At 38.0% G+C, this 16,470-nt stretch overlaps 1 protein-coding gene across 7 annotated transcripts in view; it reads right to left on the reverse strand.

Annotated features, from left to right (window-relative positions):
• Nucleotides 1-16,470, reverse strand: part of ITGB6 (integrin subunit beta 6) — a 128,898-nt gene that overhangs the window by 61,861 nt on the left and 50,567 nt on the right. For 2 of the 7 annotated variants that reach the window (XM_049106313.1, XM_049106311.1), the window contains exons 2-8: nt 13,994-14,075; nt 13,459-13,511; nt 13,046-13,273; nt 12,863-12,938; nt 12,037-12,116; nt 8,475-8,679; nt 7,611-7,857 (exon numbers count right to left, since the gene is read on the reverse strand). In XM_049106313.1, coding sequence (XP_048962270.1) covers nt 7,611-7,857; nt 8,475-8,679; nt 12,037-12,116; nt 12,863-12,938; nt 13,046-13,090 — 653 coding nt within the window. In that variant the 5' untranslated portion in view covers nt 13,091-13,273; nt 13,459-13,511; nt 13,994-14,075. Of the gene's footprint in view, nt 1-7,610; nt 7,858-8,474; nt 8,680-12,036; nt 12,117-12,862; nt 12,939-13,045; nt 13,274-13,458; nt 13,512-13,993; nt 14,076-16,470 lie in introns of those variants that run through there. The other 5 variants (XM_049106315.1, XM_049106314.1, XM_049106312.1 and 2 more) reach the window with 5 other exon arrangements.

Here is a 16,470-nt window from a genome sequence, read left to right on the forward strand (position 1 = left end):
CAAAACATAAAATGGAATGATGTTAAAAAAGAAATCTCACACAATGTTTAATGGAGGAAGAAAATTTGACCTTTTTTCTATTAAATATTTTTAAATGTACATTATAACCTACTTACAAATATGAAAATGGAGAAAATATATTTTTGTTACTTTGTCTTAGATAATAGCCTAAGAAAAACTTCTTTAAAAAATGTAAGCCACTTAAGCATTCTTACATGGTGAAATAAAATTTTTTAGTGACTCTACATCCAAGGAAGATAAAGAAGGAAAGCTACTCCAAAAAGCATTAAAGATTAAGTGGGTGCACAGACCCACAAAGGTTCCTGAGACATTTTCAGAGAGGTCTTTAGGTCAAACTATTTCCTAATAATAATAAAAGATTTTATTTGTCTTTTTCATTGTGTTGACATTTGCACTGATGCTGCAAAAGCAATGGTGAGTAAAACTGCTGGCCCCTTCGCATGAGTCAAAGCAGTGGCTTGAAACTAGTGAGTAGTCCTTTTGATTTTTTCCTGACAAATATTTATCATCATAATAAAATTGCTAGTTTCACTTGATTATCCTTGACAAAGCAGTAGGAGTTATTAATTTTATTAAGTTTACACCCTTGAATATATGTTGTTGTTTTTTTTTTAATATTTCTGGGGCACCCAGCTGGCTCAGTTGGTAGAGCATGTGACTCTTGATCTCAGAGTTGTAAATTTGAGCCCCACCTTGGGCATGGAGCTTATATAATAAATAAATAATTTTAAAAAGATTTCTCTGTAACTACATGGGAAGTATTCATCAGCATTTCTGTAGCACACCAAAGTATAATATTTATAGTGGAAAAAAAGTTTTGCAATTGTTTGATCTAAACTGGCCCTTTTTTATAGAACATTTTTGCCAAAAAGAATGTTTGACAACCAAACTATTATTCCAAGTTGTATATTTAGTAGACATGTTCTTAAATATGAGAAAAGCCTATAAGTTCAAGGAAAACAACTGTCAGTATTTGTTGCCAATGATAAAATTTGAGGTAACTAGAAAATTAAAATTTTGGAAAACTTTAATCTGCTACCCATGAGATTAATAGCTTTTCAGTACTTCAAGATTTATATGATAAGATTTATGGTGGATTAACAAGTGTGACTCTTTTGATACTGTGTCATGAACGTGGAAGATCTACACAATTCACTGAAACAATATTTTCCAAATTGCCAAAGTACTATATTACAAAATCACATACATACGTGAAAGAGCCATTCAAAGTGCAAGATAGGGGCACCTGGGTGACTCAGTCAGTTAGGCTTCCAACTCTTGGTTTTCGCTCACGTCCTGATCTCATGGGTCAGGCTCTGTGCTCAGCACAGATTCTGCTTGGGATTCTCTGCTTCTCCCTCTCCTTCTGTCCCTTAACCCCACTCATGTGCACACGTGCACGCTCTCTCTCGATAAACATAAATAAAATCTTTAAAAAAAAAGGTGCAAAACAGACAAATGGCTTTATGAAAAGTCCATTGATATTGTTCATATTCCAGTTGAAACAAACTTTTACCTCTTGTCTAGTTTGAATGTGGTATCAAGGAAAAATGTCCACAGACATTGCAAAAAGATATCAAATGTTTCTCTCTTTTCCAACTATATATCTGTGTGAGGTTTGACTTTCTTCATTGAGTTCAACCAAAACCAAATATTGCAACAGATTAAATGCAGAAGTTATGAGAATGCAGTCATCTTCTATTAAACCAGAAATTTTAAGAGATTTGTAAAAATGTAAAACAGTGCCACTCTTCTCGCTAATTTTTGTTTTGTTGTAACAAATATAATTATTTTTAACAAAGATGTGCTTTTATAGTAATGTGCAGTGTGTTTCTTATCATTACTAAATAAATGAATTATTATTTTAAAATTTTCAGTTTTACTTTCTAATATGCTGAATATTGATAGATATAACCCACATAAACTAAAGCTCTTTGGGGTCTTAATTTTTAAAATATAAGAAAGTCCTGAGATCTAAAAGTGTGAGGGCTCTAGCTTAAAATAACTAGTGATACCAAGAGTTGATGAGAAGAAGAAAATTAATACATGTTTGTTATATTCTGAGCTTGTTCAGTTCTCACAATTATCCTAGGACGTGAATATTATTATCACCATTTATAGATGAAGAGACCAAACTCAAAGAGAGTATGTCCAAGGTTATGATTTAAACCCAGGTCTAAAAACCTCCACACTCTTTCCTTTTACCTCTCATTGCCTTCCTACTAAAGTACATTTTATTCCATAATTATAAGGTTTGGATTGATCAAAGGATTGACTTTTATGTTTGGTATTTGCATTCTTGGTGTGTATATGTCTGGGAGGTGGCATCTGGACAGGGAAAGTGGGAGAATTAAGGTAAGGATGTGATGGGCAAGGGAAAAATAGAATGTTGCAGGAAAGAATTCATTATTTATCATTTTAACTAATGATGCATTTTGCCAATAAGAATAAAAGAAACACTTTTAGAAAATGGAAAAATATTGACCTTCCAGGATCAAATATGTTATCCTCTTGGGGCCCCATTCACCACACCTTGTGCAGTGCTCTGGTCTCCCCAACTTCACTCTGTTGGTGTTGGTAGTAGCTACCATTTATGGAGTACTTCATGGTCAAGCCTACTACCAAATGCTTCATTACCTCACCCAATCCTTACAACCACTTTGTGTGATTGGTATGGTTATTCCAAACTAAAGCTTTGAGAGTGATATAGTTCACTTAAGGTGATGTTATGTGAGTAGATGAATCAGAACTAAATCCACGGCTGACTGCAAAGCCCATGCTCTTAAATCACTGTACTATACTGCATTCCTGCTCTCCAAAGACTTTCAGCTTTTTGAGGGCTGGGTGCAAATCTTTTTCTTCCAGATATCCCCACTCCTAGCACAATGCTTGGTACATAGTTGGAGCACAGCAAATTTTTGTTGAATGAATGAATGAATGAATGAAATGCAGTCAGAGCTATGAAAAGCCAACCTGATTAAAGACAGGGTCTTACTGTTAGATAATCAGCTGCCTGCTTAGCTGAGCCATCTGTTAATTTTGTTTTCTCTGGTAACATTCCTTACTCATTGTTTCCCATTGTCATTATTGTACTTCATATTACTACATCTTATCTGACCTGTGACAGAAAGAATGATTTTAAACAAGCTCCCTGAGGCAGAGGTAGCACTTTGAAATCCTAAATGAAACTACATTACTGGACTCTCTACCAAAGCTTAAAATTCCAGGAGAAAGACACCTAGCATACCAAAGATCTAAATAGCATAGATTTTATACAGGTACAACATTCTCTATTAAAAAAAAAGAAAGGCCAAAGCATTAGAAATGCTTTTATATTAAACAGTTAGGAGGCTGTTAGAACCAAGTTTATTTCCCTTTACAAGCGAATCAAACAGGGCAGCCCTAGTGGCTCAGCAGTTTAGCGCCACCTTCAGCCCAGGGTGTGATCCTGGAGACCTAGAATCGAGTCCCACGTCCGGCTCCCAGCATGGAGCCTGCTTCTCCCTCTGCCTGTGTCTCTGCCTCTCTCTCTCTCTCTCTCTGTCTAATAAATAAATAAAATCTTAAAAAAAAAAAGCGAATTAAACAATTGATAACTAATCATACCTTACTATTTATTATACAACATAAATCCGTTCTCTAGAAATCTGTTCAGTGTTGTTGGAACTGCTAGATGCCACTTAGTATCCATTCTTTTCTTCTTCCCTACTAACAGAATTCTGACTTTATTTGGGGTAGCAAATGCTTCTCTTTGCAGCTAGCAGTGACCATGTAACAAAGTCCTGCCAATGAGATATAAGTAGGTGGGGAAAATTTCTGGCAAAACTCCTTAAATGGAGGAAATAAAGTTCAACAACCATTTAAGATTTAAAGAAATTTTACCAAACAAGGAATAGAAGGGAATGTCCTTGATCTGATAAAAGTAATCCAAAAACCACTAGCTAACAGCATAATCAATGGTGAAATGTTGAAGATTTCCTCCTAAAATTACAAGCAACACAAATGACATCTGTCCACCTCTATTTAAATACTTTTTTTTTTTAAGATTTTATTTATTATTATGAGAGACACACACACACAGAGAAGCAGAGACACAGACAGAGGGAGGAGCAGGCTCCATGCATGGAGCCCAACGTGGGACTCGATCCCAGGTATCCAGGATCACACCCTGGGCCCAAGGCAGCGCTAAACCACTCAGCCACCCGGGCTGCCCTGTCTACCTCTATTTAAAATGATCCTAACCAGTGCAATAAAGCAAGAAAAAGAATGAAGAGGTATAAATATTGGAAGAGGAAGAAGTTGTTATTCACAAATGACATGATCAAGTACACAGATAATTCTAAGGAATTTATAAAAAAATCAAAGAAGAACTAATGAGAAAATTTATCAAGTTTGCAGAATACAATGCGAGTATGCAAAATCAATTGCATTTCTATATGTTATCAACAAACAAGCAGAAAACACCATTAACAATGGCATTTTTTAAAAAAGTGTAGGAATAAATTAAACAAAGGATGTGTAGGATATTTACCCTGAAAATGACAAACCATTGCTGAGAGAAAGAAGAAAAGAATGAATGGAAATACATGTCATATGCAATGACTGGAACATTCAGTATTTTTAATTCTCTCTAAATTGATCTATGATTTCAATGCAATTCTAATCAAAATCTCAGCATATTTTTTGAAGAAATTAACAATCTGATTCTAAAATTTCTGTGGAAACGTGAAGGATCTAAACTAGCAAAACAAAAGAGGAAGAAAGTTGGAGGATTTACACTTCTGATTTCAAGACTTTTCATAAAATTGCAGTAATAAAGACAGTAAGGCATTGGTGGTTACGTGGGAATATTCAATGGATCAGTGGAACAGGATGAAGTGTCCTGAATTACACTCATACATATGCACTCAATTGCTTATTAACAAAAGTGTAAAGATAATTCAATGGGGAAAAGAAAATCTTGCTTAACAAATAGTACTGGAGCAAATGGATATTTGCATGGAAACAAAAGATGAAAATAAGCCTTTTCTTCATTCCAAATATAAAAACTAATTAGATCATAGACCCAAAGGCAAGAGCTTGAACCATAAAGTTTCTAGGAGAAAATAAGAAGAGTGTTTGGAATATTTGGTAGGCAAAGATTTTTTAGGACAAAAAATACACTAATGATAAAATTAAAAATTGGCAAATCAGACTCCAACAAAATTAGGAACTTTTGCTTGACCAAAGGCATTACTAGAAAAATAAGAATGTAACCCACAACCTGGGAAGAAATATTTATAAAGCACATATTTGACAATTAACTTCTTTCCAGGATGTAAAAGGAACTCACATAATACACTATTAAGAAGAAAACTGAATTTTTAAGAATGGGCAAAAAAATTTGAAAAGATACTTCACAAAATAGGAAATGAGAATGGGAGAAAAACACATGAAAAGATGTTCAACAGCATTTGTTATTAGGGAAATGCAAATTAAAAGTATAATAAGACACATGGCTATTAGAATGGCTAAAATTAGAAAGACTGACAATACTAAGTGTAATCAAGGATTTAGAATGATTGGAACCCTTGCACATTGCTGATGGAAATGTAAAATGGCACATCTACTTTGGATAATATTTTGCTAGTTCTCTTAAAAATTAAAATGACACTTATTATACAATTCAGCAATTCCAATTCTAGGTATCTATCCAAGAGAAATAAAAACATACACACGTGCAAAGATTTATAGGCAGGTAACCATAGCAGCATTCTTCATGATAGCCAAAAAATGGAAAACAATCCAAATGTCCATCAATGAAAGAATGAATAAATGAAATATGGTAAATACATACAGTGAACTATTATTTAAAGCAAAAGGGAACAAACTGCTGATAAACACAAACTTATGGATGAATCTCAGAAACATTATGTTGAACAAAAGAAGCCAGAAACAAAAGGTATATACTATATTATGTCATTTATATAAATCCAAGAATAGGCAAAACCAATCTAAATTACAGAAATCAGAAGGTGGTTACGTCTGGGGGAGTAGAACTGACTATAACATGGCACGAAGGAACTTTCTGAGGTGATGGAAATGTTCTACATCACATTTTAGGTGGTAATTACGTTGGTATATTCAATTGTCAAAACTCATCAAACAACATTTCTGATGTGTGCATCTTGGTACATGTCAATTTTACCTCAAAATAAAAGGTGGGGAGAAAGTGCCCTTTATTGATCCACCCCTCTTTTCCTCTTTCTTTCCTGCCTGGAAGGAAGAAGTGATGAGTAGCATCCCAGAAAACTCCTTGGGCCTTGAAGATAAAACCCAAGAGCCAATGATTGTAGAACAGAAAACAGAAAAAGCCCAGATCCCTGATGTGTGGAGTTGCCATACCCAGCCCTGAATTAACTGCCTTTCTCTAGACCCCCTACATGTGAGAAAGAAAAAAATGCTCCCTTATAAGCCACTATCTCTGATGCTTGCAACCAAACATAGTTCCTAACAGTTACAATCAGTGATGAGTTCCTTTCATGGTCAAATGATTTGGATCGTGTCAGATTCTAGTTGGGAATCACATTGAGATGTTTTTAAATATTATAAAGGTGCTTGTCCTTTAGAGATTGATGCCTTGGGTATATACGAGTATTAAAAGTCAATATACTTTTGGAAAGTCATTGCATATATACTAGATTCATAGTAGTAAGGGGCTTGGTTTTGGATAAACTCAGATTTTGGTACAGATCACTGATTAGTTATTTGGCCTTGGGAAAATTAGTAACCTTGCAGAGCTTCTGTTACTTCCTCTGAGTATAGGTATGAAAAAACCTGTTATTATGAAGATTGAATGAGGTCATGTATGTGAAATCTTTAGCACAGGGTCTGGCACAGAACAAATGGTAGCTCTTTTTAATAGAAGGATATTGAATAACTTATTCTGAACATGACATTCACTATACAGGTGAGTCATCACAAAGCAACTTGCCCTTGACCATCACCTGGATAGTATACGGTTTTAATAGCTAATAATAGTAGATTTTATTGGGGTCCATAATGCTTAATTTCCTACTGAATTGGATAGAGTGAAGGCTGCAAAGTCCGTCTCTGAGCAATAAGAGAAATCCACATTTCCCAAAGTATGTCAGAGGGAGATGCACAAATTGTTGTTTTGGCACAAGTCATTATAGTAAAGACAGACACTCTGAGAAAGCGTGAGCTACTGTCCAGTAGCCTCAGGAAGTGGTGGTCATTGGGCATAGAAGGTCTCTGAGGGGCTGTGGATGGAGACAGGCCATTGGAACCTACAGTGAAAGACTCACTTCCCTAGTCTGCATAACACAAAGCCAAATTTGCCACATCCTGAAAAAGATGCTACACAGGAAGACAGATGTGAGATGCTGCAAGGACCCAAGAGTAGAACCAAGTATTACAATGAGGTCCACCTTGGTTCCCAAGAGCCCAGGCAACTGAAAGAGCTGTGAAGATCCAACCTGGCAGGAGGAAAATGCTAGGAAGTTAGCTCCTGCCTAATGCGGAGCTCAGAGCAGGGCTATCTCTATAGAAAATCAGTGTTCAAAGATGCCAGAGAATCATTTACTTACCTGCAAGGGTTGGCAATTTCTTCTGGTGTTGTTTTCACAAAAGGGGAGACGGGTTTTTCCACAAAAGAGCCGAAGCCCAGTCTAAAGTTGCTGGTTAATTTAGACATCTCCTTGGAAAGCAGGGAGCCCAGCTCTTTGATTGTATTGAGGTCATCATCCATGGATGCCGAGAGGTCCATGAGGTAATACAAGTCCACCGGGTAATCCTCCGTCTGGCGGACTTGCACTTGCAGAGTCTGTTCACTGCCTGTAAAGCCCCCGCGAGAAAAGCAAATCCATAAAAACACGTTGAGACTTATTTGTGAGTGGCCAATTACTGGGCCACCTGGCTATTCATTTCAGCAAGAGCTTACTGAAGATACTTGGGATTTCATAACCTCTCTGGTAAAGTTTACAAATGAGTGAGCCCAGGAAAATCTTTCAGCAGTGAGTTTAGAGCTACTGAAGGAGGTAAAAGTTAGGATATTTTATATCTCCTTGGGAGAACTAGCATCCATTTAGATGGAAGATAAGCTGAATTTTTTGTATGTGGTTTTAGCAAAAGAGAAGAAAATAAAGAGGAGTTTAAAGCTACATTACAACACTTAAAGAAATGCGAGGTAAGCCTTAAAAACATCTGAGTAATTCAAATGCTTACTATTAGATAAGCTTATTTTAGTAATGCATTTGGAGTGCAAGTGACCGATGTGAATGAAGAAAAGTGTTAGGCCAGCGAGTCTCTATTTCCTCAAGAATGGGAAATCTGAGTCATAATAATCAGTGATATGTAATATGGTACAAGATATATTAGCTTAATAACGGCATTAGCATACGTGGCATTAGATTTATCTACACGAGCCAGTGTTCGTGTAAGTCATAACATACCTGGTCTCAATTTAAGAGTCAACTTTTGAGGCGCAATCTGAACAATGTCAGAACTATTTTTCTGTCTGCCTACACTGAGAGGCTTATTTGTAAGTATTTCTACTTGGGAGACGGGGTTTTCGATGAAAGTTAGTTGACATCCTTTAGCTAAAAGAGTTGCTGGGGTATCACACCTTTCTCCAACTCCAGATGGATGGGTAAAATTCTATAAAAAAAAAAAAAAGAGAGAGAGAGAGAGAGAGAGAGTGAAAGAAAACAAATCTCCATTTATTTATAAGACAAAAAGTTTTTTTGCTTGTTTTACTAGTTAGACATCTTGGGATACTCAGTATATCATATTCCCATGTGCCTGATGTTAACTGTAGGTCTAAAATCAAATTTTAGCAGAATAACCAGAGAATTATGCCAGTAAAATTGAGATTCTCCTTCTAATTATATCCAGTTGAGGGGCACCTGGATGGCTCAGTTGCTTAAGCATGTGCCTTCAGCTCAGGTCATGATCTCAGGGTCCTGGGATTGAGCCCCACATCAGGCTCCCTGCTCGATGGGGAGCCTGCCTCTCCCTTTCCCTTCTCCCCCTCTCCGTCTCACCTGCTCTCTCTCTCTCTCTCTCTCAAATAAATAAACAAAATCTTAAAAAACATTATATCCAATTGAATTTGTCTAACAGTCTTTCATTTGTTGGTGTTGCTATTTTGTTTTTAAATTCACTTTTTAAAATCTTCTTCTATGCCATTACCAGATCCTGGAAATAATTGGGTTCTAGAGTTAATATCATCCCATGAATTTATCTGTCTGGGTTGACCTGTAGGCTCCTGGACTATCTTAGCTCTCAGCGTGTCTATTACCAATTCTGGTGCAAAAGAGAGCCTTTCTTGTGGGGTCTCATAGGGCAAAAGATTGTGACATCTCCCAATCTAGCTCTCCATTGTGGTTTAATTCATAGATGCATCCTTCTACTGTAGCCTTACTTCACTAAAGTCGAACTCTTGGGGACTTTAAATTCAGTGTCTAAAAGTGTTCTGATTCAAGGTCTTTTAGAATTTTTCTTCAAGATTTGGAAGTGAGGAAGGGAAGCAAAAGAGAACAGGGTATAAGAGACTGCTATTCTGTGTATGACTCAGGAGTTTCTCAGGCCCTTTCTGATCCACTTGATAACAGCAGACAATGAGATGAATATTTCCAGGCAGAGATGTGGCCATTATAACCCTGCAGTGTTGACCCGTCTTACCTTTACCTGTAGGCAAAGTCAAAGCTGAGGTTCATTGACTATCATGCTTAGAAAGAAGGCAAACAATACCCATAATGTTTTTTCTAATCTCTTGGAATTCTAAGCCACTCTAGCTGTTTTCCCAACTAGAAAAGTTACATTTCTTCTGAAATTGATTTTTTTTAAAGATTCATTTATTTATTTTAGAGAGAGAGAGAGAGAGCATGAGCAGGAGGAGGGGCAGAGGGAGAGAGGAAGAGAGAATCTCAAGCAGACTCCTGACTGAGCACAAAGCCCAGTGCGGGGCTGGATCCCATCACTATGAGATCATGACTGGAGCTGAAATCACGCATCAGATACTCAACTGACTGGGCTACCCAGGCACCCCTGAAATTGATTTTTTATAATATAATTCATTATCTGTCAGTCAGACCTGTGCATATTTGAAGCCCTAGACTAAGTATAGCAAACACTATAACTTCCCTCCATACATCCAAGGCAAATAGTGGCTTGACAAGGCCTCAGGATGCTTCTCGGCACAATGTGGCTGCTACCACCTATAACCAGTGTTGGCCAATGCATCAAAGGTGGTGTTAACCATAGAACCTATTTTTTTTTAATTTTTTATTTATTTATGATAGTCACAGAGAGAGAGAGAGAGGCAGAGACACAGGCAGAGGGAGAAGCAGGCTCCATGCACCGGGAGCCTGATGTGGGATTCGATCCCGGGTCTCCAGGATCGCGCCCTGGGCCAAAGGCAGGCGCCAAACCGCTGCGCCACCCAGGGATCCCAGAACCTATTTTTTTAATCTGCTCTAAACAGAAGCCTAATGTAATTTTTGCTTCAGTTGCCTCAACTACTTCTACTGTTAGAGCACATTTAGAATAATCTGGCCTTAATAATTGATGGTGATTTGTGGGGTGCCCAGGTGGCTCAGTCAGTTAATTGTCTGCTTTCAGCTCAGGTCATGATCCTGGGGTCCTGGGATGGAACCCCACATCAGGCTCCCTGCTCAGTAGTGAGTCTGCTTCTCCCTCTCCCTCTGCCACTCCCCACTACTTGTGTATACACGTGCTCTTTCCTTCTCAAATAAATAAAATATTTTTTTAATTGACAGTGATAAAAAAAAATTGACAGTGACTTGGCTAACAAGTATCCTCCACAAGTAAAGCTATCACTAGTAACCTAAGAAGCTCTCTTAAATGAATGCCAGAAAAAATACATTTAAATAAGAATTTTACAGGTAGGCATGTAGTTAGACTGATTTGTTAGGCATGAAACTATACTGTCTTCTTCAAGGAGTCAACATAAAAATTAGATGAGTTTTTCCCTCTTCGTATATTCTCAAAACTGCTTTTGATATGTGACCTCCAAAAAAGCATAATTCTTTCACATTTGTGTGTGTGGTCCATTAGTCAGGGCAGTAGGTGGGGAGCAAGCTAGGTTTGTGAAAAGTGTGAGGCCTTCCTCCGTGGTACACATTCAACCTGGAATCTGAGTCTGAATAGTTATAGCCTCTTCCTGAGCCAAGTACCCGGGTTTATTCCCCTTTGAGCCTGCTATTCCGTTTTTGCTGAACTTGGCATTGTATGCTTTCGTTTGTGTTCAGATACTCTTTATGAGATTCAGTAGAGAACATTTTTAAATCCAGAAAGAGTTAAGGCAGCTCTTGCTTACCAGGAATCATTTACAGACTGCCTTACAGTGTCACAGGAGGCAGCCACGCAGGCTTCCTTGTTACAAGTGCCCCCCACCCCTTTATATTGCTTTTGCATACTTTTCAGTTTGATCAGATAAGGAATGTCTGTTTGGGGCTTTGTCATCAGTATGGACGGAGTCACCAAGCTCATGAAAGCTTAATTTTTAAAAGAACTGGATACTGTCTGAACAGTAAAGTTTTTCCCCAAACCTAGAAGACTTCTCTTAGAACCTAACAGTGGTTCCCAATGGGTCCTGGTTTCCAGATGGACTACAACTGTGATATTGAAGTCCAATGTATATTTAGCTTCAAAAAATACCATCTCCATGATCTCTGATTACTCAGAACCTTGGCATTTGACATGTAACCAGTTAGAAGTGACTTTAATGTAAGAGGAGGAATCAAGTTAAATAAAGGATCCTGAGTTAGGTATTTTACACAATGATTTGACATTCGTTTACCTCCGCTAGTTGTTTTTGGAAGTAATCGCATGAATGACACTGTGACCCTCTAATGCTTACATTTTTCCTTTCTTAATGTGTTTCCCTCCTATTCCCCACAGAGAGCAGGACACTATTAGACCTACTGCTGGTGGAATCAACACATACACATAACTGAAGTTTCTACAAACACATTGAGGTTGTCTGTTTACCTCCTGAGAACACCAGGCACACTGAGGTCCAATGAGTAAGCAGTCTTCACAGGTTTCTGCACCTCCCATGGCACAGCCACCTGTGTTTAAACCCAGCAAGACACAAGGGGTTCAGCACACTCTCAGGCATTTCATTTACGAGAAAGAAATACAGTTCTTAAAGTTCTTGAACGAAGCAACATCAGAGATGATTTTAACTTTCAAAGATCAGTCCTTAAAATGTTAGCCACTCACTAAAACGTTCATATTTGACATCTGTCACATTGGGAACATGTGTCTTTTTATCCAAAAGTGATCATTCTTTTTTTTTTTTCTTAAAACATAAAAATATCTCAGCATTCAGAAACTTAAGGTCATTCATTATATTTATTATCCTCATTCACTATCACCCATTTTAAGTTTTAAAAACTAGTAACCAGTAAAAAATGCTCCTCTCTGAAACATATGATTTTTTTTATTTTTAAAATAAGTTCTTCTTTCTCAAGCTTTTTTCTCACGAGTGGAAGACCTTGTCAATAGAACAGCTAGAAAAGTTACCAAGATGGTTGTCACTAAGGTATTAAGGAGCCCTATTGTGCAGTAAAGCTGTTTAATTCTCCTCATTAAGATGCCCAAGCAACCTTTGTATTTATTTACCTGAAGCCTAGAGCATTTGCTGTGGGAACAGCCCTGCCTCTGCCTGTAATTTGTTAAAGTGTTCGGTCAATGGCAAAAGAGCAATCGAACAGATCAAATAAAAAAATGACTTCAGATCTAGTTTCTGAACCAAATGACAGGCTTGTCAAGCATACCATGAAAGCGATATATCGGAGAGCTTAGGTCTTACCTTGTACGTGATCATTCCTTCCTAGAAATAGAAAGAACAGGCAAAGCAGTTCAATCCCCATTCGTTTCAGTTCTCGCTGTGCAGACAGATTAAAAAATGAATTACCTTCAGCGTTATAAGACCAAAGCTGAACATCGTTAAAGTCTTTCTTTCTTGAGGTGTAAAATTTTAAAGACTACTTACACTGCTTTGAAAAGAAACTTGAGATGTAAATTTAAAAGTTTTCATTAAGACTGAAATGAAAACAGGCTACCTGGACAGGTAAAGAAGGAAAGCTGTGTTTAAAAGCAACTTCAACATGATTTACTTCCTTGTTCTCCTTATAAGGAAGGCAGGTGTACAATCACCAAGAAGGTGGGGATATTCATTCAGTAGAAATTTTTGTGTAAGTTCTCTTAGTCTTTCTGCACCCTAGAGAAAGTTAATATCTTTAGTAAAATATTGGTCAGTAAAATGTCAAAAGAGGGATGGAAATATAATCTAAAGTTGTTCCTAAAAGAATTTTAATTTAATAGCAACAGTAAAGGTGATAAATAAAATACAAACATAGAAGTTATATGTAAGGAGAGTTTTAAAAATGAGCCAAAGGAAGATACCTGAGATTTCTGTATTCCATTGTTAGATCCTTTGCAGAAAATTGAAATGAACTCTGAAAAATAAAAATCATTTTATAATTAAAATAGAAGGCAGGCTAAGGAAAGCAAAACACTGTGCTCCCTTGCCTTTCAAACCGGGTGAAAGGTATTTTTCCGCGAGTATAGAATTCTTAATTAAAAAGTGATATTGGAAATAAATATAACATATGAAAATGAAATTAGAGCCAGATTATATAATTTCACAACAACAACGATGGAAACAGACACGGTGGTGCCTAGGGTGCGGCATCCCTCTGGATAAGGACCAAGGGCTCTTCTCCCTGTCCCAGCCTCTAGCTCACTGCCTGGCACACAGCAGGTACTTACTTGTTAAAAGGAAGAGTCACCAATTTAAAATAGATACAATCTATGGCTAAATTCATGAGGTTGATTATATATTTTTCTCAATGTATTCAGGAGAGTGTTTGGGGATTTGTAAAACCTGAAAGCAGGTAAGAATCAAATATTCGCTTTGTTACTCTCTAAACTCTCTGACCTTGGACAGGCTTCTTTGTGGCTGGGCATATGTCCTGGGAGATTATCTTTTAAAGGTGTATTTCTAGACAAGCATGCGAATCCTGTGGAGAGAGGAAAAACTAATTATAGACTGCTCAGGTTCTTCTCAGAAAGCTATGTTCAATTTTGAACTCCATCATACACAAGAACATGAAAGAACATGGAAAGAATCCTGGAGAGAGAAACCAGAATTATTAAAGAGCTGAAAGATATGCCTTTTGGGAGAAAAATACAGTTGTATGAAATCAGTGGATTTAGCTTAAAGACGAAAGATTGAGGCACTAATATATCTGTGCCCCTGATATCATCTCCATATTTGTATCTCATATTAGCTGTTATTCATTCATTCATTCATTCATTCATTCAACCGATTCTTATTGTGCATCTATGCTGTGCCAGGTATTGTTCTAGAAGCAGAGGATATGTCAGCGAACAAAGCCAAATTCTTAACTCATGAAGCATATATTCTAAGCTACTGCTTAAAATCAGGTGGTAATAAAAGTGAAGAAAAATGATAAAGCTAGGTAAAAGGAAAGAGGGATAGAGAGGGTGTGTTATTTTACTTAGGATTGCCAGGGATGAGTTCTCTGCTCAGTTGACATCTGAAAGAGCCCTGACTTGGGCAACAAAGTGCAAAAGCCCGGAGCCAGCTTCATGCTCAGCATTTTCAAAGACAGTGAGCAAGGAGGGAGGGGAAGGGTAGCATATGAGGTCAGATTTAGCCGCAGAGGTCAGAGCGTATGTAGTCTTGACCTCGAATTGTATTCTAAATGTGTTTGGAATATCATTGGAAGGTTGACAGCAGAATAATATTATTTAATTTACATTTTAAAAGAAATACTCTGGCTGCCATGGAGGTTAGAATGTATGGGGCAAGATTAGAAGGTGGGAGGCCGATTAGAAATTTATGGCAGTTGTCTAGGACAGATGAGGTGGTTGAGACTAGGATGTTGGTGATGTAGAAGGATAGCAGTGGTCAGATACAGGTTGTAATTTGAAAACAGAATAGGCTTATGGAATATTGGTGTGGATATGGAAGAAAGAAATTTTTGGCTTGAGCAACTGAATATATAATACTCTCTCCTAAGAGGGGTTACCCTGGGGCAAGCTCAGTTTTCATGTGGAGAATGGGACTCAAAAATATGTTATGCTCTAGACTTCTAGAAGAAGTCTAAAGTCTAAAATGGGACGGCTGGGTGGCTCAATGGTTGAGTATCTACCTTCTGCTCAGGTCGTGATCCCGGGATCCCACGTTGGGCTTCCCACGAAGAGCCTGCTACTCCCTCTGCGTATGTCTCTGCCTCTCTCTCTGTTTCTCTCATGAATTAATAAATAAAATCTTAAAAAAAAAAAAAGATTAAAGACTTCTAGAAGATAACTAAGTGAAGATGTCACATAGGCAATATGATATCCGAGTCTGGAAGTAGGGGCAGTGAGGAAGTGCAAATGTAAATTTGGGATCATCAACATGGATTTAAAGATAAGAGGCTGAATGAGATTCCAAGGAAGGGAGTGTAGATAAGGAGGAGGAGCTCTGACAACCGAGCCCTGGGGTCTGCCAATATCTAGAAGTCAGGACGACGAGGGTCCAGTAGAGGAAGCTGCCGTCTGAAGAACACTCCTGGCTGAAAATGAGCCTCTTTATTGGAGACAGTTCCTTTTTTTTTGAAAGTAGAGTAACTTTTTTTTCTTAATTTTTATTTATTTATGATAGTCACACACACACACAGAGAGAGAGAGAGAGGCAGAGACACAGGAGGAGGGAGAAGCAGGCTCCATGCACCGGGAGCCCGACGTGGGATTCGATCCCGGGTCTCCAGGATCGCGCCCTGGGCCAAAGGCAGGCGCCAAACCGCTGCGCCACCCAGGGATCCCTGGAGACAGTTCTTCAAGTAGCTCTCACATTTCTGCACATCTTGCAAGCAGAGATACGACTGCCTTTGTTCTAGATTCTCTTTTCAAGGAGGTTTGTAAAGTGAACAGCCTTTGAAGGCAGAGATATGGTCTGTCTGTAGGGCTAAGAACACATTACTTACAGTTTTGCAAGACAGAGATCATGTCACCTTCCAGAACAGGAGCAGCATCCTTATTGCCCATTATAAGGGATTCAGTTACCCTAAACCCGGGGCTCCTTTCTTCTAACACAGGACGTCACATACGCAGGTGTCACCTCTTCCTCTTTGTGTCACCTTGTGGGAGTAGACCTTGGGGAACTGGTGGAAGAAAATGCTGTCCCTCTGGTGCCTGCTATTGCTGTGAATTACAGAATCCTTTATCTCTGACCTAGGCTCCTCCTGTATCTATCAGCATCCATGAATCTGTGATGAGCTAACTTGTTAGCCTGCAAGGAAAATCTCAAGCCCTTCACAGTTCTTGACAACTTTCTGCTTGAAATTCACTTTTTTCTATAGGCTGAACATGCAATTGTCAAGTGCCATTTTGGAAGATAAGATCTTA

The sequence above is a fragment of the Canis lupus genome, chromosome 36, assembly GCF_003254725.2.
Source record: "Canis lupus dingo isolate Sandy chromosome 36, ASM325472v2, whole genome shotgun sequence".
Lineage (NCBI taxonomy): Eukaryota > Metazoa > Chordata > Mammalia > Carnivora > Canidae > Canis > Canis lupus.